The following is a 27567-nucleotide window of genomic DNA, read 5'->3' as shown; positions in this document are numbered from 1 at the left end:
ACACTACTAGAAAGTAACTACTGTTAAAAAATATTAGTGTGACTTTCTAGAGATCTTATTACCTGTGTCTTTTTACCTGTATTAACATACTTATACATGTTTGAATACCGTATTGCACGGTATATAGTTTAGTATTGGCATCCTATTCCGCACTCAGGGTCGTTGTCCTTGAACCTCCTCAGGCCCTTCCCAGACTCCCCTCCGTCTAAACTCTCCCCTGCCACGTCCCCAGCCCGCTAGTCTGGGACTACATTTCCCAGAAACCCCCAGGGTGGGCCGGCCCAGCCCCTGCCGGGCGTCTCTGAGACCCCGCCCCAATCTTGCTGAAAAGCGGAGACCTGGGGCTACGGCTTTACGGCGTTCCTGACCGAGGACTGCGTGGGATCTGGGAATGAATTTTCCGCCGAAACGTGAGCACCCACTTTTCCCGACTGTCGGTTACATTTCCCAGAAATCTCCACGGTCCAGGGCCCTTTCTTACTCCTCGGCGGCCACCTATGCTACCCCGCCCTGTCGGTTCGCCCAGGTCTTCGACGGTGTTCCAGCGTAGCTGGGCGGTCTGGACTGCGCTTCGCTAAAGGCTGGGAACGCTACGCGACTCTGGGCAGAGAAGGCTGTTGTGCGGGCCGCCCAGGCTCCAGTAGTTTTCCTTCTCTGGACTACATTTCCCCGAGGGCTCCGCGGTGTAAGCAGCTTTTGGCTGAAAGTGGCTGGCTGGTGGTGAGTTGGCGGGAGTTCGGACGCTAAGGATCGGGACATTCCAGGCGACCTCGCTCACTGGTTTGGGGAGGATTCAACCAGACTGGAGAGAGAGGAGCCCAGAGAAGTGGACGGTGAGGATTCCCGGGACAGGGCTGGGGTCTGCCAGGAGTTTGTTAAGCGTGGTTGACTGTCGGGCTTGTCCGAGCCGCGTGCAGAGTGGGGGTGGGGGTACCTTATCTAAGCAATACTATGTATGTGTTCGTGTGTGTGTGTGTCTCCCGCGGTGGATACCTTAGCTGGAGAGAGTGGGTGTGCGCGCGTGTCCCCAATGTGGCCACTTCGCCAACTCCGCCTTTGGGGATAGAACTGGGAATGGCGCCTTTTTTGTACGTTTTTGGTCGGCGCCGAGTGGGGTCCCCTGGCGAATGTTTGGAGTTTCTACCTCAAGCCCAGATTGAGCTCATTGCAATCTCCATCCCAAAAGCTGCACAGCTGCAGCCGCCCACTCTCCATCGTGCTGAATGGCTTTCTCCTGGGGTTGTTTATGGTGTTTGTCCGGGGGTTTCTAGAGCTTTGGGCAGGGAGCCCCTCCTATTTCTTTTTCTCTGTTCTTTCATCACCTTGACCCCTGTGGTCACCTAGGATCCAGGCCCCGGGAGGCCTACAAAACAGGAATGTGGGACTCTGACAGGTGGAACCAATTAGAATGTGTCTTGGAGCCACAGATCTGGGCTCGATGTAAGATATTGGCCTAAAAGAACCCGAAGTCCTGCCCTTAGGGAGGAAGGAGGCTTGCAGTCCGGGAGTCTGGCCCAGGACTCCCACCTGTACCCCTAAGACGCCCTGCTCTTCTTTTTCATGAGGAAGGGAGTGGTGGAGTTTCAGGCTTTTAGACTTGGCCTCCTCTGGGCTCCAGGAAGGAACTGTTGTTTCATAGTTTCTTAACCTTTTCCCACTTTTTCCTTCTCTAAGAATCCGGAAGAGGAGGAGAGAAGAGCCGCTGTGCATCAGAAGTCATGGCTGAGGTAAGTTGTATTTGCCATTTTCTTTTTGGAAAGTTCTTGCTGGTTTTCAGGACAGTATCTTGTTACAGGAGTCTATTCAAAAGATTTACAGCAGTGATTTGGAGGAAGGGGAAGAGAGGAGGAGACTACATTTTTGGAAGTGTTTTCCTACACCAGCCAGGAACCTAAATCTAGGTTTAGATTTGGAAGTTCCATTTCCCTGGATTTTGTTTACTGCTAGAACAATTTTTTTTTTGGTCTTTTGTTGTTGTTGTTATTGTTGTTGTTGTTGTTGCTATTTCTTGGGTCGCTCCCGGGGCATATGGAGGTTCCCAGGCTAGGGGTTGAATCGGAGCTGTAGCCACCGGCCTACGCCAGAGCCACAGCAACGCGGGATCCGAGCCGCGTCTGCAACCTACACCACAGCTCACGGCAATGCCGGATCCTTAACCCACTGAGCAAGGGCAGGGACCGAACCCACAACCTCATGGTTCCTAGTCGGATTCGTTAACCACTGCGCCACGACGGGAACTCCTGCTAGAACAATCTTGATAGAATGTGTCTGAGTGATATGGCAGGGAAATAAAGTTTATCACCCATGGTCCCACCATCTAGAGATAATCACTATTAATGTTTAAAATTATTTTCTTGAGGAGTTCCTGTTGTGGCTCCACAGAACTGAATCTGACTTAGTATCCATGAGGACGCAGGTTCGATCCCTGGCCTTGCTCAGTGGGTTAAGGATCCAGCATTGCCTTGTGAGCTGTGGTGTAGGTCGCAGATGTGGCTCCGATCCCGAGTTGCTGTGCCTGAGGTGTAGGCTGGTAGTTGCAGCTCCATTTCAACCCCTAGCCTGGGAACCGCCATATGCCGTGGGTGCAGCTCTAAAAAAAAAAAAAAGGTATTTTCTCTGCACATGTGTGTGGGTATGTAATTTTATTTTCAGAATAGGATGATATTACTAATAAAAGCAACTAACTTATTGAGTGTTTACTTGAAGTAACTTGTAGTTTGAAGTTCTTGATGTTTATCATCTTGTTGAATCCACATAACAGCCCTGTGAGTCAGGTACGATTTTTTTTTTCCTTAGGTATTACAGTGATTTCTTTAAACTTTCTATTGTAAACTAAAACACAGATACGGAAAGTCACACAATATAATAGAATTATATATTTTGCTTAAGGAATTATAAGAGCAACACTGTTGTAACCAGCACCCATGTCGAGAAATAGAATAGTGCTAACCACTCCAGAAAGAAGCTCTTCCTTGTGATCCCCTCCCTCACCCTCAAACTAATTGCAGTCCTACCTTTTATCATAACCCCTTCCTTATTAAATAAAAAAGTACCTTAATTATTTGCTGTTACTTTCATACATTTAAAAAAAAAAGTAGGAGTTCCCATCGTGGTTCAGTGGTTAGCACACCCGACTAGTATCCATGCGGTTTGATCCCTCAAATCTCAGCTGGGTTCGATCCCTGGCCTCGCTCGGTGGGTGGGTTAAGGATCTGGCCTTGCTGTGGCGTAGGTTGTAGGTCGCAGGCGTGGCTCAGATCCTGTGTGGCTGTGGCTCTGGTGTAGGCCAACAGCTACAGCTCCGATTGGACCCCTCGTCTGGGAACCTCCGTATGCCATGGGTGAGGCCTTAAAACACAAGAAGACAAAAAAACCCACAAAATTTTAACAGCTACAGGATCTACAGCACCCTTTTTTCTTTTTGAAATTGTATTTCTATCCTACTTTCCCTTTCAGATTTTCTTTATGAATATATCTTTTAACGGTCTTTTCATAATTCTTTATACAAAAATATGTATATAAATTTAAATGTAAACTTTTAAGAACTTTCTGTGATTCTAATGCTTTAAGTATTTAGAAATTCTTCTATATTAATTTATGACCACAATTATTAGTGCATAATTGATAATGTATTCGAATGCTGCACTTTTTTTGAACCTTCATTTATTTTTTAATTTTTTTAAACTCAGTGAATTTTATTATATTTGTAGTTGTATCACTATCATCACAACCCAATTTTACAACATTTCCATCCCAAAACCCTAGCCTATCCCTCCACCTTCAAGCTGTCTCCTTTGGTAACCAAAGTCTCTGAAACAGTTCCTGTTCTACGAATTTCACTGTATCCTTTTTTTAGATTCCACATATAAGTGATAGCAGATGATGTTTGTGTCTCACTGTCTGACTAACTTCACTTAGCTTGATGATTTCTAGTCCATTGATGTTGCTGCAGATGCCATATTTCATTCCTTTTTTATGGCTGAGTTATATTCCATTGTGTGTATGTACCACGTCTTCTTTTTCAACTCTTCTGTTGATGACATTTAGGTAGCTTCCATGTCTTGGTTATCATATATAGTGCTGCAGTGAACATTGGGGTACATGTATCTTTTAAGTCATGGTTTTCTCTGGGATTGCTGGATCAAATGGTAATTCTAGTTTTAGTTTTTTGAGGAATCTCCATATGTTTTCCATAGTGATTGCACCAATTTACATTCCTGCCAACAGTGTAAGAGGGTTCCCTGTTCTCCACACCCTCTCCACTTATTATTTGTAGACTTTTTGACGATGGCCATTCTGGCTGGTGTAAAGTGGTACCTCATAGAAGTTTGATTTGCATTTTTCTATTAATTAGTGGTGGTGAACATCTTTTCATGTGGATTTCGGCCATCTGTATGCCTTCTTTTAGATCTTGTGCCCATTTTTTTTGATGGGTTTTTTTGTTTGTTTTTTGTTTTTTTTGGTATTTGAGTTGCAAGAGGTGTTAATATATTTTGGAGATTAATCCGTTTTCAGTTGCTTCATTTTTAAATATCTTCTCCCATTCTATAGGTTGTCTTTCCGTTTTGTTTAGGGTTTCCTGTGCTGTGCAGATACTTTTAAGTTTAATTAGGTCCCGTTTGTTTGTTTTTGTTGTCATTACTCTAGGAGGTGGATCTGAGGAGATCTTGCTTTAGTTTATGTCAGAGAGTGTTCAGCCTATGTTTTCCTCTAAGGGTTTTATAGTATCTGGTTTTATATTTAGGTCTTTAATGCATTTTGAGTTTATTTTTGTGTATGATGTTAGGGAGTGTTCTAATTTCATTCTTTTACATGGAGCTGTCCAGTTTTCCCAGCACCACTTATTGAAGGGACTGTGTTTTCTGCATTGTATAGTCTTGCCTCCTTTGTTATAGATCAGTTGGCTGTAGGTGCGTGGGTTTAATTCTGGGCTTTCTATTCTGTTCCTCTGGTATATTTCTGTTTTTGTGCCAGTACCATACTGTTTTGATGACTTTGTAGTGTAGTCTGAAGTCAGAGAGCCTGATTCCTCCAGCTCCATTTTTTCCTTCTCAGGATGACTTTGGCTATTCTAAGTCTTTTTTTCTTCCCAACAAACTTTAAAATATTTTGTTCTAGTTCTGTGAAAAATGTCCTTGGTAATTTGATAGGGATTGTGTTGAATCTGTAGATTGCCTTGGGTAGTATAATCATTTTGACAATATTGCTTCTTCCAATCCAAGATCATAGTATATCTTTCCATCCGTTTGTGTCATCTTTGATTTCTTTCATCAGCGTCTTAGAGTTTTCAGAATACAGGTCTTTTGTCTCTTTACGCAGGTTTATTCCCAGGTATTTTATTCTTTTTGATGCAGTGGTAAATGGGATTATTTCCATAATTTGTCTTTCTGATCTTTCATTGTTAGTATATAGACATGCAGTCGATTTCTGTGTATTAATTTTGTATTCTGCAACATTATCAGATTCATTGATGAGCTCTAACAGTTTTATGGTAGTGTCTTTAGGATTTTCTAGGTATAGTTTCATGTATCTGCAGATAGTGATAGTTTTACTTCTTCCTTTCCAGTTTGGATTCCTTTTATTTCTTTTTCTTCTCTGATTGCTATGGCTAGGACTTCCAAAACTACAATTGAATAGTAGTGGTGAGAGTGTACATCCTTGTCTTGTTCCTGATTTTAGCAGGAATTCTTTCAGCCTTTCACCATTGAGAATGTTAGCTGTGGGTTTGTGGGTTTATTATGTTGAGGTAGATTTACTCCATACCCACATTCTGGGGGAAGGGTTAATCAGAAATTTGTGTTGGATTTTGTCAAAAGCTTCTTTTGCATCTATTGAGAGGATCATATAGTTTTGGTTCCTCAGTTTGTTAATGTGGTGTATCACACTGATTTGAGGATATTGACGAATCCTTGCATCCCTGGGATAAATCCCACTGGATAATGGTGTACAATCCTTTTAATGTGTTGCTGCATTTGGTTTGCTAGTATTTTAAGGAGTTCTGTGTCTATGTTCATCAGTGATACTGGCCTGTAATACTCTTTTTTTGTGGTATCTTTGTCTGGTTTTGGTATCAGGGTGATGGCGGCCTCATAGGAGTTTGCAGGTATTCTTTCCTCTGCAGTTTTTTGGAATAGTTTTAGAAAGATAGGTGTTAACTCTTCTCTAAATGTTTGATAGAATTCACCTGTGAAGCTCTCTGGTCCTGGACTTTGTTGGAAGTTTTTAAATCACATTTTTAATTTCAGTACTTGTGATTGGTCTGTTCATCTGTTCATCTTTTCTATTTCATCTTGGTTTAATCTTGGAGATTGTACTTTTCTAAGAATTTGTCCATTTCTTCTGGGTTGTCTGTTTTATTGGCATATAGTTGCTTGTAGTAGTCTCTTATGATCCTTTGTGTGATGTCTGTCGTAACTTCTCCTTTTTCATTTCTAATTTTATTGATTTGAGTCCTCTCTTTTTTTCTTGAGAGTCTGGCTAACGGTTTATCAATTTTGTTGATCCTTTCAAAGAACCAGCTTTTAGTTTCTTTGATCTTTTCTATGGTTTTCTTCATTTCTGTTTAATTTATTTCTGCTCTGATCTTTGTGATTTCTTTCCTTCTGCTAACTTTAAGTCTTGCCTTTTTCTCTAGTTGCTTTAGGTGTAAAGTTAGGTTGTTTATTTGAGCTCTTGTTTGCTGAGATAGGCTTGTATAGCTGTGGAACATCCCTCTTAGAACTGCTTATGCTACATCCCATAGGTTTTGGTTAGTTGTGTCTTTGTTGTCATTTGCTTCTAGGTATTTTTTAATTTCCTCTTTGACTTCTTCAGTGACTCATTGGTTGTTTAGTAGCATGTTGTTTAGTCTCCACGTGTTTGTGTTTTTTGCAGTTTTTTTTCTTGTTGTTGATTTCCAGTGGTATAGCATTGTGGTTGGAAAAGATGCTTGATATGATTTCAGTTTTCTTAAATTTACCAAGGTTTGATTTGTGGCCCAGAATGTGATCTATCCTAGAGAATGTTCCATGTGCACTTAAGAATGTGTATTTTTATGCTTTTGGATGGAATGTTCTATAAATATATATTAAGTCCATCTGGTCTACTGCATCATTTAAGGCCTGTGTTTCCATGTTGATTTTCTGTCTGGATGATCTGTCCGTTGCTGTAGGTGGGGTGTTAAATTCCCTCACTATCATTGTGTTATTGTTAATTTGTCCTTTTAAGGTTGTTAGCAGTTGCCTTATAAATCAAGGTGATCCTCTGTTGGGTGCATACATATTTACAATTGTAATATCTTCTTCTTGGATTGATCCTTTTTTTTTTGTTGTTGTTGTTGTTGTTGTTGTTGTTGCTATTTCTTGGGCCGCTCCTGCGGCATATGGAGGTTCCCAGGCTAGGGGTCTAATCGGAGCTGCAGCCACCGGCCTACGCCAGAGCCACAGCAACGCGGGATCCGAGCTACGTCTGCAGCCTACACCACAGCTCACAGCAACGCCAGATCGTCAACCCACTGAGCAAGGCCAGGGACCGAACCCGCAACCTCATGGTTCCTAGTTGGATTCGTTAACCACTGCGCCACGACGGCAACTCCTGGATTGATCCTTTGATCATTATGTAATGTCATTTTTTGCCTCTTAAAATATTCTTTATTTTAAAGTGTTTTTGTTGGATATGAGTATTGCTACTCCAGCTTTCTTTTGATTTCCACTTGCATGGAATTTGTCTTCTGGAGTAGGATAGCTTTTTTAAGGTTTCCGGTCTATTTGGTTGAAGATTGCTCAGCCTTTAGTTGTGAATTTTGTTATTTTTAGGAGAGAAGTTGAGCTCCAGTCCTTCTGTTCTGCCGTATTAATCCCATCTATCCTTTCAGTTCCCCAAGTACGATTAAATGTCATGAATTCTGTGATGCTTTTTTTTCCCCACGGTTTAACTTCTCTGAAAACAGGATGGGTTTTAAGTTGACAGACAAGAAAATAGATTCTGTTAAGTCATTTGCTCCAAAATTATGGTAAATAAAAATTACAACTGGGAATTCTAAATTGTCTACAGATTTCCTTTGCCCACTTGTCAGAGTGTTATTTTTTTTGTTTTTTAAAAAATATCATGTTATATATTAAGCATATTTTCTGTCATTTATAAGTTGTTTTAGAAATTTTTTCATAATTTTTAAGAAATTTAATTTTATTGTATAGTTGATTTACAGTGTTGTATTAGTAGTTTCTGGTGTACAGTAAAGTAGAAATATTGGTTCACAATTAATTTATTTTGGAGTTCCCGTCGTGGCGCAGTGGTTAACGAATCTGACTAGGAATCATGAGGTTGCGGGTTCGATCCCTGGCCTTGCTCAGTGGGTTAAGGATCCGGTGTTGCCATGAGCTGGGGTGTGGGTCCAGACGCGGCTCGGATCCCGAGTTGCTGTGGCTGTGGTGTAGGCCAGCAGTTGCAGCTCTGATTAGACCCCTAGGCTGGGAACCTCCATATGCTGCGGGAGTGGCCTTAGAAAAGGCAAAAAGACAAAAACAAAAAAAACCCAAAACACAAGTAATTTATTTTGTATGTGTGTGTAGATTCTGAGTTGTCAAAAACAGTTTTCTTCCTTTTGTGTGATGATGTAATGTCTTCCCTGCTATAAAAAATAGAAAAATCACTCATATTTTGATAAAGTATTTCTGTCTTTTGTCTAAACAGTTTAATCTTTAAGTTATCTGTTATGAGGTATAACCAGAGAATGTTGGCTGTAAAATTCCTAATTTGGGGTGGAATCTTACTTAGTTTTCTGGGACTTTGGAGTAAAAAAATGGCATAGTATTTATTGTATGTGAAATTCAGGGGTTTTTTTCCCTGGATGTCCCTGAATGTAACTCTTCCTTCATTAATTTGGTCCAGTTGCTTTTCAAGGATTCTTTTTGGTCTTTTGTCTTTTTAGGGCCACGCCTGCGGCATATGGAAGTTCCCAGGCTAGGGGTGGAATCAGAGCTACAGCTGCTGGCCTAGGCCACAGCCACAGCAATGCGGGATCCGAGCCGTGTCTGCGACCCACACCACAGCTCTCGGCAATGCCGGATCCCCAACCCATTGAGCAAAGCCGGGGGGATTGAACCCGCAACCTCATTGTTCCTAGTCGGATTCGTTTCTGCTGGGCCACAATGGGAACTCCTCTTTTTAGTCTTGAAGAAATACTCTTTCTATTCTGGATTAATTTGCTTTTTTCCTTTTTCTTTGACTTTTTTTTCCCTTGATTCTGTGAGAACTTAACTGACTTTGTCTTCCTGTTTCCAATCTGGCCAGAACCTTCCTATGGTTCTCAGAAGAGGACCACATCCTATCAGTTCTCAGCACATTTTGGTGAGGAAAGGAGCTCTATCTCATCTTTGCCCTTCAACCCTTGACTGTCCATTTCTCCTTCTCCTCAGAGTGGTCATTGTCCTCTCTCTGTTGTTTTTTTTTTTGCCCCCCCTCCCCCCCTCCCGCCCCATGGCATATGGAGCTCCCAGGTCAGGGATCAGATCCCAGCCACTGGGGCTTTAAACCACTGTGCCAGGCCAGAGATCAAATCCGAGTCTCAGTGCTCCTAGACACTTCTCATCCTGTTGTGCCATAGGGAGCTACTGTCCTTTGTATTAATGAAATACTTTGGGTTGCCTAAAAGGGTAGTGTCTTAGCCCTTTTCTACCATTTACTAGCTTTTTGACCATGGGCTTCCTTATACCTTCTTCTGTATGATGTACTCTGTTGGGTTTGGGGAGTATGCTGGTAATGGAAATTCACCTGAATGTGCACTTCCTCTGGCAGCCGGGAAGTCCCCTGACTCCTACCTCCTGATCTCCCCAACATCCAATGAAGTGCCAAATCCCACTGCTTCTGTCCCTTTGCTGCTTCTTGATCTCATGCCCTGCAACCTCACTCACTGTCTATGTGCCAAATCAGACCGTTGTGGGAGTTGACCTGCTTGGACTTCCAGCTCTATTTTATTCCTCCAAAATAAAAATAGTCCAATCATGTCACTTCCTTTATTCAGTGAATCCTTGTTACTTTCAGAATAAAGCTCCAGCTCTTTCACATTCATTGCACATTCTACGTTTACTAGAGCACCCACCCTGATACTGGAGTAAAGTTGTGAGTAAGGATGATGCATTTGTCTGGGCAGAGATGACCTTCATTCAGGACCTTTCTGTCCTGGTGTCTTTGGGCTTCTCCAACATCACTCCTGTCCACTCCTTTCCCAGGACCCCTCACCTGTCACCCCAGTTAACCGTCAGTTCTTCAGACACACAGGATGCAATTAGTCTCCCTCTTTACCTCCAGCTTGTCTCCTTCACTCTACTTGGAATGCTGCGTGGTCTGTTTTTGTTTGTTGGCGTTCTGTTCCTTTTCTGGGCTCCATTAATTTTCTAAATGTTACCTGAAATTTTCTGCATTCCTCTCTACCTGAGTCACTGTTAACGTCATTTCTTGTAGCAGGTTTCTCTTTGCTTGTAGTTGGAGCTAATTTATTTTGCTTAAAATTCCTGATCAGTGAGAACTTTACATGTTTCATGAGCTGACGCTTATTGCTCATTGCTCTGCTCCCACTCTCACTGGACTCAAAAGAGAAACTGAGACTTTTTGCTTCTGTATCGAGAGTGCGTGATGCTCTCATTGCCTCCATTGCACAGGAAACACAGAGGGGCGCTTATTCCTCACCACCCCCTTCTCTGGGTTCTCTGAAGCCTACATCACTTTCCTGATTATGCCTGCTGACCCTGAGTAACCACATTTTTCCATCCTGCACCTATCATAGTTCTTATCTCACTGTATTGAAACTGTCTTTTAGGAACTGCTTTCATTAAATATTGAATAGTAGAAAATGTTTATGGTATGATGAATGACTAAATGCACATATTTAAGAAGTAGAATATTATTGTTTTAAAAAAAAAAACACCTGTGCCATGAATCATCCCAATCCAGTTCTGCTTCTCAGAGGTAACTATTATTCTGAATTTTGTGTTTTTCTTTCCCTTGCTTTTCTTTACATTTTTAATCATATGTGTTTATTGTCATTTTAAAATTTGATTATAAGGCGTTCCCATTGTGGCGCAGCCATGAATCCAACTAGTATCCATGAGGATGCAGGTTCGATCCTTGACCTTACTCAGCGTGGTGATTCAGCTTTGCTGTGAGCTGTGATATAGGTCATAGACGTGGCTCAGATCCTGCGTTGCTGTGGATGCAGCATAGGCCGGCAGCTGTGGCCCCAATTCGACCGCAAGCTGGGAACTTTCATGTGTTGTGGGTATGACTCTAAGAAGCAAAAAATAAAAAATAAGTAAAATTTAATATAAAGGCATACTGTTTGGACTCTTGTGAAGCTTCATTTTTGGTCTTTTAATTCATATTCATAAGATTTCATTCACATTGTGAATGTATCCTGCCAATAGCCATTCACTGTGTAATTTTTAAAAATTTATATTATAAACATTATTCCTCTGAATATCCTTGAACTTGTCTGTTGGTATCCTGTGCAAGGATTTCTCTAGGATTTTAACTAGGAATGGAATTGTTGGATCGTATGGTCTGTGCATCTTCAGTCTTACTAGACACTGCCCAGTTGTTCCAGTGTTTATACCCAGTTGTAAATTCTGTTACTTTGGGAGTTCCCATTGTGGCTTAGTGGTAATGAACCCAACTAATATCCATGATGATGCAGGTTTGATCCCTGGCCTCGCTCAGAGGGTTGGGGGATCTGGTGTTGCCATGAGCTATCGTGTAGGTCACAGTCGCAGCTTGGATCTGGTATTGCTTTTGCTGTGGCTGTGGTGTAGGTTGGCAGCTGCAGCTCCAATTTGACCTCTATACTGGGGACTTCCATATCCTCACAAATACTTGATACTGTCAGACTAGACTTAAACTTTTACCAATTTGCTGAATGTGAATCGCTGTATTATTCTGAATTTATGTATTTATTATTTATTTTTCTTTTAAGGGCTGCACCTGCATTATATGGAAGTTCCTAGTCTAGGGTTTGAATTGGAGTTGCAGCCACTGGCCTACGCCACAGCCACAGCATCATCAAATCTGAGTGGCATCTGTGACCTCTGCCAGAGCTTGTGGCAAGGTGAATACTTAACCCACCAAGTAAGGCCAGGGATTGAATCCTCAACCTCTTGGATACTATTTGGGTTCTTAACCTGCTGAGCCCCAACAGGAACTCCTTATTCTGAATTTATTTATTTGTTTTTGAGCTGCAAGGATTTTATCTTATGATTTTTATTTTTTCCATTATAGTTGCTTTGCATTGTTCTGTCAATTTCTATTGTACAGCAGAGAGACCCAGTCGTGCATATATATACATAGTCTTTTTTTTTTGTCTTTTTAGGGCTGTACCCACGGCATATGGAGGTTCCTAGGCTAGTGGTCTAATCAGAGCTATAGCTGCCGGCTTGTGCCACAGCCATAGCAATGCCAGATCTGAGCCTCGTCTGCAGCCTACACCACAGCTCACGGCAATACTGGATCCTTAACCCACTGAGCAAGGCCAGGGATCCAACTGCAACCTCATGGTTCCTAGTCGGATTTGTTTCCCCTGTACCACAATGGGAACTCTCATCCTTATGCTCTTGCTGAATAGTATAAGGAACTAGATATTCCAGTTGGTCAAACAGCTTACATTGTTGACAGTTATTTTTCTTTGTTTTTTTAACCCATAAAACAGTTTTATTATTTTATATATTAAATATTAGCTTAGGTTATCCACACATTTGCCATTTTAAAGAATGGCGCCATTCACCGTTCTTATGTCTCAAACCTTCTATCTGGGTATACTTTAAGTAAAAGTACATATTTTAATGGACATCTGTAAATCAGACTGTTCTTTTATAAACAGTCTGTCTTTAATATTAAATTTCTTTTTAACATACTCTTTGTTTTTAATTCTCTGCAGTCTCGATATAGTTGGGATTTTGTTTTATTTATTCTGCTTTGGGACTCATTTGGCTTCTGAATAATGCTTTGTTTTTTCCAGTTGTATTTCTTAGCTGTTACATCTTCAGTTACTACTTTTTTTCTCAGTTTTTCTTTTCTTTTTTTTCCAGAATTCTAGTTAGATACCTGTTAACCCTTCTTGCTTTATCTTCTTAACCTCTTATGCTTTCCTACATTGTCTTTTTTTTTTTTTTAAGTCTGCACTTGCAGCATATGGAAGTTCCCAGGCTAGGGGTTAAATGGGAGCTGCAGCTGCCGGCCTGCACCACAACCATTGCATTGCAGAATCCATGTCACATCCTCATGGATACTAGTCGGGTTCTTAACCTGCTGAGTCACAATGGAAACTCCTTTTTTTTTAATTAAAAAAAATTTTTTATAGCCAAACCTGCAGCATATGGAAGTTCCCGGGACAGGGATTGAATCCAAGCCACAGCTGCTACAATGCTGGATCCTTTAACTCACTGCACTGGGCTGGGATCAAACCTGCACCTCTCGGTGTGGGTGTGTGGTATTTTCTTTTCAGATTCTTTTCCCTTAGATTATTACAAAATACTGACTGTAGTTCCCTTTGTAGTAAGTAGATCCTCTTGGTTATCTATTTCATACATACTAGTGTATATGTTAATCCCAAACTCCTAATTTATCCCTCCCCCGTCCCTTTCCCCTTTGGTAACTGTAAGTTGTTTTCTCTGTCTCTGGGTCTGTTTCTGTTTTGTAAATAAGTTCATTTGTATCTTTTTTTTTTTTTTTTCTGATTTCTCATGTAAACAATGTCATGATACTTGTTTTTGGCTTAACTTCACTTAGGATGCTAATCTGTAGGTTCATTCATGTTGATGCAAATGGCACGACTTCATTTTTTATGGCTAATATTCCAATATATAGATATACCATGCCTTCTTTATCTTTTCATCTGTTGATGGGCACTTAGGTTGCTTCCATGTCTTTTTTTTTTCCTTTTTCTTTTTCGGGCTGCACTCATGGCATGTGGAAGTTCCCAGCTAGGAGTTGAATTGGAGCTACAGCCGCAGGTTTATGCCATAGCTACAGCAACGTGGGATCTGAGTTGTGTCTGTGACCTACACCACAGCTCACGGCAATGCCAGATCCTTAACACTTTGAGCAGGGCCAGGGATCGAACCCGCATCCTCACGGTTCCTAGTTGGGTTCGTTAACCACTGAGCCAGGAAGGGAACTCCCTCCATGTCTTGACTATTGTAAATAATGCTGCTATGAACATTGAAGTGCATGTTTATATTTTTTGGTTTTTGTTGTTTTTTTTCATTTTTGGCCACTCCATGTCATATGGAGTTCCCAGGCCAGGGATCAGATCCGAGCCACAGTTTTGACCTAAGATGCAGCTGCGGCAATGGCAGATCCTTAACCCCCTTGTGCTGGGCTGGGGATCAAACCTGTGTCCCAGCACTATCAAGACACCGCCAATCCCATTGTGCCACAGCGGGAACTTCAAAGTGCTTTTTTTTTTTTTGTCTTTTTGTCTTTTGGCCTTTTCTAGGGCTGCTTCCCACGGCATATGGAGGTTCCCAGGCTAGGGGTCGAATCGGAGCTGTAGCTGCCAGCCTACACCAGAGCCACAGCAACGCAGGATTGTTAACCCACTGAGCAAGGCCAGGGATGGAACCCTGCAACCTCATCGTTCCTAGTCGGATTCATTAACCACTGCGCCACGATGGGAACTCCTGTTTATCCTTTCTAAATGTAATAGTTTGCATCTACTAACCCTCAACTCCCAGTCCATCACTCTCCCTCCCCCCTCCTCCTTGGCAACCACAAATCAGTTTTCTATGTCTGAGTCTATTTCTGGTTTATAGATAGGTTCATTTGTGCCATATTTTAGATTCCACAGATAAGTGATATCATGGTATTTGTCTTTCTCTTTCTGACTTAGTATGATAGTCTCTAGTTGCATCCATGTTGCTGTGAATGGCATTATTTCATTCTTTTTTATGGGTGAATAGTATTCCTTTATATATATGTACCAAATCTTCTTAATCTATTCATCTGTCAGCGGACACTTAGGTTGCTTCTTTGTCTTGTCTATTGTAAATAGTGCTGCTATGAAAATACAGGTGCATGTTTCTTTCTAATTTTAATTTCCTCAGAAAACTAAAAATAGAGCTACCATTTGATCCAGCAATCCCACTCCTGGGCATCTATCCTGAGAAAACCATGACTCAAAAAGACACAGGTACTCCAACATTCATTGCAGCACTATTTTCAATAGCCAAGACATGGAAACAACCTAAATGTCCATTGACAGAGGAGTGGATCAAGAAGATGTGGTACATATACATGATGGAATATTACTCAGCCATTAAAAGGAATGAAATACCAGCATTCTTAGCAACATGGATGAACCTAGAAATTATCATGCCAAGTGAAGTCAGCCATACAATGAGGCACCAACATCAAATTCTTTCACTGACATGTGGAATCTGAAAAAAGGACAGAATGAACTTCTTTGCAGAACAGATACTGACTCACAGGTTTGAAAAACTTATGGTCTCCAAAGGAGACAGTTTGGGGGGGTGGGGGGAGGTGCTGGGGTTGTGGGTTGGAAATCCTATAAAATTGGATTGTGATGATCATTGTACAACTATAAATGTAATAAACTCATTGAGTAATAATAATAAAAAAACCATGTGCTGTGATCATCCTTGTTTCCACACTGATCCATCTATGTTGAAAGGTCCAGCTCAGCCTGTTTTCCCAGCAGTTTTCTCCTGCTGAATTGCTTTCTCCGTTTTCTTTTATCCTATTGTAAAGACTTATCCCATTAACCTCTGTGTATTTTTATCTGTGGTTTTAGGACTTGAAGTTCAAAGATGTGGCCATTTACTTTTCTCAAAAAGAGTGGGAATGCTTGCACTTTGCTCAGAAGGATTTGTACCGAGAAGTGATGTTTGAGAATTATAACAACCTGATTGCACTGGGTGAGTTTGTCAGCCCTCCAAAATTCAGAATTGGCCTTCTGGAATTGTTATGTTTATCATTATAAAATTCTTGTGAGTGCTTCCCAAGTGCTTGGCTGAATTGATGGTTCTTGCTTACCAAAGAATGCTTGTCTCTTGTGAAAGTTAAAAATTGGTTGCTTTTTCAGTTATCTTTTTCACCTTACTGACCTTCACTTTTTTTTTTTTTTTTTTTTTGGCCACACTCTAGCATGTGAAAGTTACCAGGCCAGGGATCAAACCTTCCCCACAGCAGTGATAGCACTGGATCCTTAACCCTCTGAGCCCCCATGGAACTCCACTTTCTCCTCTTTCTTGATAATCATGGACTGATTTTAATTCTGGGACATCCACAACATAACTTAGTTCTCTTTTTTTTTTCTTTTTTTTTCTCAAGCAGGATTTTCTAACTCTAAGCCAGATGTGATCTCCTTATTGGAACAGGGGAAGGAGCCTTGGCTGGTTAAGAGCAAGGAGATAAAAGAATGGTGTCCAGGTGAGTAATGGTGACTCAGATGGGGAAGGCCATGGCAGGAGGTCACCCAGCTGGCTTGTGAGAAGGCGGGCAGCACTTCTGAGATGTTGGTAGGAAAGCCTCCAGAAAAAGCCTGAGATCAAGAAAAGAAAGTAAGGATATTTTAGCATGAGCCTCCTAATTTTTATTCCATTTACTACTTTCTTGCTACCCTTTTTCATACCAGACCCCTCTGATTTCAAGGAAGTACTTTCCTCTTCCCGTGAGACAACCATTTTCTCTACACCTTGGGTCCAGTTTTGTCCTTTTTTTTTTTTTTCTACAATATACAGAAGTTCCTGGGCCAGGGATCAAACCCAAGCCTCAGCATTAACTAGAACCACAGCAGTGACAACACCAGACCCTTAACCCATTGAGCCACCAGGGAGCTCCTGTCTTGACATTTTTAAACAGCTCTATTGAGATATAATTGGAATATCATAAAATGCATTTATTTAAAGTACAAATAGTTCCCATTGTGGCTTAGTGGTAACAAACCTGACTAGGATCCATGAGGATGTGGGTTTGATCCCTGGGCCTGCCCAGTGGGTTAAGGATCCGGCATTGAGGTGAGCTGTGGTGTAGGTTACAGACATGGCTCGGATCCCACATTGCTGTGGCTGTGGTGTAAGCCAGCAGCTGCAATCCGATTGGACCGCTAGCCTGGGAACTTCCATATGCTGCAGGTGCAGCCCTAAAAAGAAAAAAAAGTTCACAGTTCATTGGTTTTTAGTATATTCAGAGTTTTTGTAGTCATGGCAACAATTTAATTTTAAAATATTTTCTTCACCCCCAATGAAATCCCATACCCATTATCAGTCACTTTCTGTATACAACCCTAGGCAACCACTTATCTACTTTCTATCTATAGAGTTGGTGATTCTAGATATTTCATACAAATGAAATCACACAGTATATCGTCTTTTTTGACTGGCTTCTTTCAATTATCAGAGTGTTTTCAAGGTTTATATGTGTTGTAGCATTTGCTAGTACTTCATTTATATTGCAAAATAATATTCCGTGTTATGAATATACCACATTTTGTTTATCCATTCATCAATTGATGGACATTTGGATTGTTTTCCACTTTTAGACTGTTATGAATAATCCTTGCCTCCTTTTCCTAGTTTGTTGAATATTTTTTTTAATCATGAAAGGATTTTAGAATACTTTTGTTAACTGTTTTTTCTACATATGTTGAGATAAGTGGCATATTGCATTGATAACAGTTTTGGATATTAAAACAGCTTTGCACTGACCAGGTAAATCACATTTGGTCATGATGTATATATCCCCTTCTATCTGTGGATTTAGTTTGATTATTTTTTTTTTTGTATCTATATTAAATAAGGGATATAGGCATAGTTTTCTTGTGATGCCTTTTTCAGGTTTTGGTATCAGTACGAGTGGCCTCAAAGTTAATTGGGAAATATTCCTTCCTTTTCCTTTTTTTTTCCTGAAGTGTTTGTGAAGGATTTGCATCAAGTTTTCTTTAAGTGTTTAGTAGAATTCAGCAGTTAAGCCAGCTGGTCCCGGGCTTTTCTTTGTGGGAAGGCTTTTAAATTACTATTCAGTCTATTTGTTATAAGTCTATTCAGATGTTCTTTTTCCCTCTTGAATCAGTTTTGGTGTCATGTCTTTCTAGGAAGTAGTCTATTTCCTGTAAGTTATCGAATTCGTTGTATACAGTTGTTCACTGTATGTACCTTTGTAATCCCTTTTATTTCATACTAGTACCCTCTGATTTCTGGTACTAGTATGAGTCTTTTTTTTTTCCTCTTGGTCAGTCCAGCTAAAGGCTATTATTTCCTTCCTTCTGGTATCTTTGGGCTTAGTTTGCTCTTATCTAGTTCTTTAAGGTATAGATTTGAGATCTTTGTTTTTAACGTAGGCATTTTAAGCTGTACCTTTCTCTTTAAGACCTGTTTGAGTTTTGGTATATCGCATTTTCATTTCATTCAAACTCAGCAGGATTCTCTTATATCTCTGGTAATTTCTTCTTTGACTCATTGGTTATTTAGGAGTATGTTTTTTCTCTTTCCTTGTTGATCTTCTGGCAAGTTGACCTACCCATTATTCAAAGTAGAAGCATCAAAGTCCTCAGTTTGTTCAAGTGCCTGTTTTCCCCTTTAATACAGTCAGTTTTTGCTTCGATGTATTTTTGGGCTCTGTTATTAGGTACATAATATTTATAAATTATACAGTTTCCTAGTGGATTGACTGTATTATATGATAACTATACATTTATACAATTATAAACATCCTTTGTCTCTAGTTATCTTTTTTGTTTTAAAGTCTAGTTTTGTCTGATAATAGTATAGTTATTGAAGTTCACTTTTGATTATTTCTTTGCATGGTATATTTTTTTCCCATCCTTTTCTTTCAGCCTTTTTGTGTCCTTGAATATAGTGTGTCTTACAGATAGCATATACCTCAATAATGGTTTTGTTTTTTGGTTTTTGTTGTTTTTTTTTGTCTTTTTGCCTTTTTCTAGGGCCACACCTGCAGCATATGGAGGTTCCCAGACTAGGGGTCGAATCAGCTGTAGCCGCCGGCCTACGCCAGAGCCACCACAATGCGAGATCCGAGCCGTGTCGGCAACCTACACCACAGCTCACGCAATGCCAGATCCTTAACCCACTGAGCAAGGGCAGGGATCGAACCCGAAACCTCATGGTTCCTAGTCGGATTCGTTAACCACTGAGCCATGACGGGAACTCCTCGATCATGGTTTTTTTAATATATATACTGCCTATTTCTGCCAATTTGTTTGGAATATTTAATATGTTTACATTTAATTACTGATAAGATAGGATTTACATCTGGGATTGTAGTACTTGTTCTCTCCATGTGTTTTGTTTTGTATTTCTTTTCATTTATTCTTCATCTATAAACTATCATTTGTTAAATATGCTCTAGCATCCCATTTCAGTTTTCTTTATTGTAGTTAATTTACAATGTTATGCTAATTTCAGGTATATAGCAAAGTGCTTCAGTTATACATATACATATTCTTTTTCAGATTCTTAATCCATTATAGGTTATTACAAGATATTGATTATAGTTCCCTGTACTCTACAGTAGGACCTTGTTGTTTACCTGTTTTCTATATAGTATTGTGTGTATGTTAATCACAAACTCCTAATTTATCCCACACCATCTATGCCCTTTGGTAACCATAAGTTTGCTTTCTACGTCTGTGAGTCATTTCTGTTTTGTAGATAAGTACATTTGTGTCATATTTTTGATTCCACCTCTAAGTGATATCATGTGGTATTTGTCTTTCTCTAACTTTGCTTAGTACGATAATCTCTAGGTCCATCCATGTTGTTGCAAATGGCATTATTTCATTCTTTTTATGGCTGAGTAGTAATGCATTGTATATGTGTACACCACATCTTTATTCCTCTGTTGTTGGACATTTAGGTTTCTTCCATTTCCTGGCTGTTATAAATACTGCTATGAACAGGGTGCATGTGTCTTTTTAAATTACTGTTTTGGCTGTATAGATGCCCAGGAGTGGGATTGCTGGATCGTATGGTAGTTATATATTTAGTTTTTGAAGGAACCCCATACTGTTCTCCATAGTGACTGTACCAATTTACATTCCTACCAACAGTGTAGAAGGGGTCCCTTTTCTCCACATCCTCTCCAGCATTTGTTATTTGTATACTTATTAATGACAGCCATTCTGACCAGTGTAGGGTAAGTACCTCATTGTAGTTTTTAACTTACATTTCTCTTAATAATTAGTGAGGTTGAGCATCTTTTCCTGCGCCTATTGGCCATCTGTATATCTTCTTTGGAGAAATATCTATTCAAGTCTTCTGCCCATTTTTCGTGTAGTATGGCCATTTTAATGATGTTAATTCTAATCCAGGAGCATGGAATATCTTTCCATTTCTTTGAGGCCTCTTTTATTTCCTTGATTAATGTTTTACAGTTCTCAGCTTATAAGTCTTTCATCTCCTTTGGCAGATTTATTTCTAGGTATTTAACCTAGTTCTACTTATATATAGAATATAAAAGGTACTGTTTTTTATATTCCTTTTCTAATATTTCATTGTTATGCAAAAGTGCAAATGATTTCAAAATGTTACTCTTGTATCTTGCTCTTTTGCTGAATTCGTTGATCAGTTTGAGTAGTTTTTGTGTGGAATCCCTAGGTTTTTTTAAATACAGTATCATGTCATTTGCATATAGTGACAATTTCACTTCTCTTCCAATTTGGATACATTTTATTTATTTTTTTGTCTAATTGCTATGGCTAGGACTTCCAATACTATGTTGAATAAAAGTATTGGCTTGATCCAGAATTTAGTGGGAAGGCTTTCAGCTTTTCTCCATTGAGTATATCTTCTGCCCATTCTTTGATTGGGTTTTTTGTTGTTGTTATTGAGTAGGATTATGTAATATTTTTATTGTTGTATAAAACTGTCAATATTCTAGGCATATGTACAGATTTCCTCTAATGGTGGTGGCTTGCTTATGCATTACTGCCATATGCATGGGAAGTGATGTAAGGAGAACATATTGAAGCTGGGAGGGATCAGAGACAGGAAGACACCTCTATCACATGTTAAATAATTGAAAGCATGGAGTGATCCTGGGCATATATCCAGACAAAACTAATTCAAAAAGATATATGCACTGCTTTGTTCATAGCAGCACTATTTACAGTAGCCAAGACATGGAAACAACATAAATGTCCATCAACAGAGGAATGGATAAAAAAGATGTGGTGCACATATACAATGGAATACTTATTCCACCATAAAAAGAATGAAATGATGCCATTTGTAGCAATGTGGATGCAACTAAAGATTATCATACTAACTGACAAAAAAAAAAAAATGATGTCCACTGACAAAAAAAAAAAAAGATTATCATACTAGGTGAAATAAGTCAGAAAGACACATTGTACGATATCACATATATAGAGTCTAAAATGTGACACAAACAAACCTCTCTACGAAAGGTAGACAAAGAGAACAGACTTGTGGTTGCAGGGGAGGGGGTGAGAGGTTGGGTTAGCAGGTGTAAGCTTTATATACATGGAGGGATTGAACAACAAGGTCCTTCTGTATATTAGCTATATTCACTGTCCTATGATAAATTGTAATAGAAAAGAATATAAAAAGTATATGTTTAATTGAATCATTTTACTAGTACAGCAGAAGTTATAAATCATTTATACTTCAATTTTTTGAAAAAGCATGGGGTGGTAACTTTGAATTTCAAGTCCCTCTCCTAATCTCTATCTTTAGCATATTTCTTTTTTTTTTTTTTGTGTGCCACATGTGGCATATGGAAGTTCCCAGGCTAGGGGTCGAATTGGAGCTACAGCTGCCAGCCTATGCCACAGCCACAGCAACACAGGATCCGAGCCGCGTCTGCAACCTACACCACAGCTCACGGCAACGCCGGATCCTTAACCTACTGAGCAAGGCCAGAGATCAAACCCGCAACCTCATGGTTTGTAGTTGGATTCATTTCCACTACACCATAATGGGAACTCCTTTTTATTTGTTTGTTTCATATTTTTCTTTATTTCTATCTGAATACTCTTTTTTTTTTGTCTTTTTGCTATTTCTTTGGGCTGCTCCTGTGGCATATGGAGGTTCCCAGGCTAGGGGTCTAATTGGAACTGCAGCCACTGGCCTACACCAGAGCCACAGCAACGCAGGGATCCGAGCCGCGTCTGCAACCTACACCACAGCTCACGGCAACGCCGGATCGTTAACCCACTGAGCAAGGGCAGGGACCGAACCCTCAACCTCATGGTTCCTAGTCGGATTCGTTAACCACTGCACCACGACGGGAACTCCCCTATCTGAATACTCTTAATCGAAGTTCCTATCAGTGGCTCAGCAGTAATGAACCTGACTAGCATCCATGAGGATGCAGGTTTGATCCCTGGCCTTGCTCAGTGGGCTAAGGATCCGGTGTTACTGTGAGCTGTGGTTTAGGTTTCAGTCATGGCTTGGACCCTGAGTTGGTGTAGGCCAACAGCTATACAGCTATAGATCCAATTCAACCCCTAGCCTGGGAACTTCCATATGCCCCGGGTGTGGCCCTAAAAAAAAAAAAAAAAAAGGGAGAATACACTTAATCTAGGCTATTAATTAGGGTATTCCATTTCCATCTGAATACCTTCATTTGTTCCCTTATTTTTTTTAACATTAACTGAAATAAATCCATCTGCTATGGATTAGTTATATATTATGGCAAGTAAAATATTATGTTAATTCTAAGTGGTTTGGGGAGAAATTATACCAGTAGATAAACTGATGAACAACTATGTAATTCTGGAATTGAGAAAAAGACTGAGGGCAAAGAACAGGATACATGACAGAAAATTAAGGTGTGCAGCATGAGAGAAGTTGGCCATGCAGAGATCCTGGGACAGAAAGCATTCATGGATGATGAAACAGTTCTAAAAGGGTCCAAGACAAGAAATTAATTGGCATGATATGGAGTCTCATGGAGGCCAGTTAGTGGGCTTCATGGTGAGTGAAGGTGAAAGCACCTCAAAATGAAGATGAGTACGGAACCAGGGGCTACATACTGCAGAGTTTGGAGTTTGGTAAGGAATTTTGAATTATAAAGGCAGGGGGAGTTCCCGCTGTGGCACAGGTTAATGATCTGGCATTGCCACAGCTCTGATGAAGGTCACAGCTGTGGCTTGGATTCGATCCCTGCTCTGGAAACTTTCATTTGCCACAGTGCAGCTAAAAAAAGAAAAAAATGTGCAGGTGGGGGGAAGGCCCTCTAAACATTGAAGTCCCACATTTTGAGCTGCCTCAGTGGACTTTGGGAGATACATCAGAATAGTGTTTTATTAATCTTGGTGAGGGATGACTTTGGATAAGGTAAGAAATTGTCAAAACTTGGATATATTTGAGGCTAGAAATGAGAGGACTTGCTGTTAGACATAATGTCCTACTCCATTAGGTTTTCATTTAGTTGACTGTTTCCTTGACATAGAATTTTTAACAAGTTCCCCAGCTGATTCTGATTCACACCAGAGATGAAGAATCACTTCCTTCATAGGCTCCCCTCATTTTCTCTATTCCTATTCTCCCATTCTCCCTTCCTCACTTTTTTCCAAATTGCAATGCAGTGTTAAGAGCTGTCTAGGGAGTTCCCCAGTGGCTCAGGAGGTTAAGGGTTTGGCATTGTCATTACTGTAGCTCTCTACTGCTCTGATATGGGTTCGATCCTTAGCCCAGGAATTTCTGCATGCCACCAGTGTGGCTAAAAAGAAAAAAAAAAAAGGAGTTCCCATCGTGGCTCAGTGGTTAATGAACCTGACTAGCAGCCATGAGAATGTGGGTTCGATCCCTGGCCTCGCTTAGCAGGTTAAGGATCTGCCGTTGCTGTGAGCTGTGGCATAGGCTGGCAGCTACAACTCCAATTGGACCCCGGGCTTGGGAACCTGCCTATGCCACAAGTGTGCCCCCCCCCAAAAAAAACACCCCCCAAAAATTACTTTTTTTTTCCTTTCTTTTTTGACTATTTATGTTACTTTTTTTTTTCAGGGGGGAAGAGGGGGAAATCCTTAACCTGCTTAGGCACACAGGAATTCCAATTATTCACTATTTTTACTTTGTCATTTTTACCTTAGAACTTTCCTTTCTCCTGCAACATGAAACTACCCACTGTTTTCTTTCTTGCTTCTTTCACTGTTTTCTTTCTTTCTTACAGATTGGGAGTCCAGAAGAGAAACCAAGACTTTTTCTCAAAAGGAAGACAATTATGAAATTCAGACATTGCAACCAGAGATAACAAAAAGACTTACAAGCTCTAACCTTGAGTGCACTAGGATCAGAAATAGAGAAATCAGATGCCTCTTGGAGAGACTACCAGAGGAACGTTTCAGACAAGCCATAATAACCTCCAGAGAAAGGTCCACTTCCGTTCAGCACACAGATCATAGAGCACCTCAGACAGTTCATACTGGAGCAAAACCCTCTGAATCCAAGGAATGTAAAGAAACTTTCAGGTACCAATCACACTACAGACAACATGAAGGAAATCCTAATAAGGAAAAAGACTCTAAATGCAGAGAATGTGGGAAAGCTTTTAATAACAGGTCAGATTTGATTAAGCATCAAAGAGTCCATGAAAGCAAAAATAGTAACAAGCAATTTCTTCATGACTCTGAAGTTACCAAATCTCAGAGCAATAATACTCCTGAGAAACCTCATAAATGTAAGGAATGTGGGAAAGCCTTTCATTCTAGCTCACAACTTGGTAAACATCAAAAGATTCATATAGGTGAGAAACCCTATAAGTGTACAGGAGTGTGGGAAGGCCTTTCCATCTACCTCACAACTTAATTTACATCAGAGAATTCATACCAATGAGAAATACTATGAATGCAAGGAATGTGGGAAAGCCTTTACCCGTCCCTCACACCTTTTTCGACATCAGAGAATCCATACTGGTGAGAAACCCCATAAATGTAAGGAATGTGGGAAAGCTTTCCGTTATGACACACAACTGAGTCTTCATCAAATAATTCATACTGGTGAACGACGCTATGAATGTAGAGATTGTGGCAAGGTATATAGTTGTGCCTCGCAGCTTAGTCTACATCAGAGAATTCATACTGGTGAGAAACCTCATAAATGTAAGGAGTGTGGGAAAGCTTTTATCTCCGATTCACATCTTGTTCGACACATGAGTGTTCATACTGGTGAGAAACCCTACAAATGTAAGCAGTGTGGGAAGTCCTTCCGTCGTGGCTCAGAACTTACCCGACATCAGAGAGCTCACACTGGTGAGAAGCCCTATAAATGTCAGGAATGTGAAATGGCCTTTACTTGTAGCACAGAACTTATCCGACATCAGAAAGTTCACACTGGTGAGAGACCCCATAAATGTACAGAATGTGGAAAGGCTTTTATTCGAAGGTCAGAACTTACTCATCACCAGAGAAGTCATAGTGGCGAAAAACCGTATCAGTGTAAGGAATGTGGGAAGGCCTTTGGTCGTGGCTCAGAACTTAGTCGACACCAGAAAATTCATACTGGTGAGAAACCTTATGAATGTGCACAATGTGGGAAGGCCTTTATTCGTGGCTCACACCTTAGTCAACATCAGAGAATTCATACAGGGCAAAGGAGTGAATGAAGACATGTGCGAAGGCTCAGAATTTGACACCTGGAAATTCATAATAGTAAAACATAAAATCACAAAAACCCCTGTGATTGTAAGGAATGTTAGAAAGTATTTAAGAATAACAACTTAGTATCAGAGTTCATGCTGTGGATTTGAGGCCTTTAAGGGCCAGAATTTGACATTTGTTACTGATGAAAAAAGTTCATAAAGGTTAGGAATTGGGAGGGGTGTATTTGCGTTTCAGAATTTATTCTATACCAGAGTTCAATTGGTAAAAAAGTGGAAGTCCATGACTGTAGGGAAAGTGGGAAGGCTTAGTTAGGAAGGCAGTGAATATGTTAGAGACCATCATTCTAACTTTTCTCAACATCAAATGGTAGTAGTCCTTATGGGAAATTAGGGGAGTCATAATACATACCTTATGTATATAATATATATATGAGAGACACCAGTTTGCTTTGGCTAACAAGTTATTCATCCGATAGCTCATAGTAGAGAAAAGCTACACTTAAAAATGTAGATTCTTCTGCTCCACTCAATTCTTGTTAATTTTAAAGAACGAGCTGGCCAATATTTAACTTGAACTGAATCAGAGTGGGGAAGGATTTGACCAGTATTTAGTGGTAACTTGCCTTCACCATTATCACTTCTTATAGGGCCAATCACGTAACTAAATTTTCTTATTTATAAATTAGTAGTATTAGCCTCATTTTTTAGGAGCATTTTATACATTATATCCCGTAGAATAGTGTCTGGCTCATATTGAAAGTTAAGAGCTGCCTTATTCTTACTTGATTTTAATAATTGTATTAGGGATCATATGAGAGGAAGGCCTTATATGTGCAATGACTATATAAACATCTTACATCATCTTTCTTTGTGGAATGTTAGGTAATGCTTTCTGGAGAAAAACTGAAAACTGAAGCTTTCATTCATAGGTTGCCTCTCTGCCCCATCAGGGGATTCATAATGTGAAGAATTCTAATGAATAAAAGTGGGTTTCTTAGAAGTCAAAGAGAAGATTTAGATGATTTTTTTTTTTAATTCAAAAAAAAAAAAAAAAAACACATGCCACAATCTGACCTCTCTACTAGAGAATTAGAAAACGAAGCCTTAACAAAAACCATCTCTTCACAAGAACTTTAAAAGATACCTGTATAATTTTATATTAAAAAGAAAATCAAGGCAAATGATCATTAGGAATGAATGACAAAGAGACAACTTCATGTTAAAATTTGTAGGATGAAACCAAAGCTATACTTTCAATATGTGTAGAAAACAGGGAGAATTAAAAGCCAGGATTCATCCTCCCCTCATTGTACTTGGTGCACTGCCTGTTCCTTGTAGGTTCCCAGTAAACATTTGGTGACCAGTGAAATTAGTGAATTGAATCAGCATCCAACTTGAGTATGTTAAGATGCAAAGCCCCCCAAAACAAAGACACGTTCAACTTTTTTGAAATGAAAAAGATTGTACCCTAAAAAGAAAAAATTCAAGCATCATAAAGGAAAAAGGATATATAACTACAAAACTGAAAGAGATTTCAAGAAATATCGCAGTATTGTGGCTGACACTGTTGGTTGCCGATCTGTGGCGGTAACCATTCTCCCTTGGCCAGGGTTGCCGGCTGCCAACCTAAGTCTAAAGTCCTGATGCTTGTCTTGCTTTGCATCTGGGTCTATGTATAAGAGTCCTGGCTACAGAAGATATCAGAAGTCTGCAAGTGAACTTCAGTTAAATTTTCTATACTAACAAAATAGGAGGAAATGGTCTCCCTATATACAGGATGCAAGTCTGTATGTCTGTACAAGATCTGGAATTGTGGCCATTATGCAGCCAGGGATGAGAAGGCGAGTTTGGCACAGGTGATAGACTGGAATGACCTGTGTCCTTGACATTGCTGAGCTGATGAAATAATTCAGAACTGCCCTGTGCCGGGACTTGTGTGAAATAAGGAATTCTATGCATATCTGTTGTAAGTTTAAATACAACATGAGCCCTGGAAAAATA

The 27567-nt window shown here is 40.1% G+C and overlaps 1 protein-coding gene across 1 annotated transcript; it reads left to right on the top strand.

Annotated features, from left to right (window-relative positions):
• The first annotated feature begins 333 nt into the window (after positions 1–333).
• LOC125134207 (zinc finger protein 568-like) lies at positions 334–27567 on the top strand. Its single transcript, XM_047793212.1, is given in 6 exon segments — positions 334–833; positions 1675–1727; positions 15776–15899; positions 16318–16413; positions 24139–24731; positions 24733–27567. Coding segments are annotated over 5 exon segments (1659 nt in total). The 5' UTR covers positions 334–833; positions 1675–1718; the 3' UTR covers positions 25570–27567.

Source organism: Phacochoerus africanus, chromosome 8, assembly GCF_016906955.1.
Source record: "Phacochoerus africanus isolate WHEZ1 chromosome 8, ROS_Pafr_v1, whole genome shotgun sequence".
Lineage (NCBI taxonomy): Eukaryota > Metazoa > Chordata > Mammalia > Artiodactyla > Suidae > Phacochoerus > Phacochoerus africanus.
The sequence above is the reverse complement of the archived record's forward strand: the minus strand, read 5'-3'. Positions and strand labels throughout refer to the sequence as shown.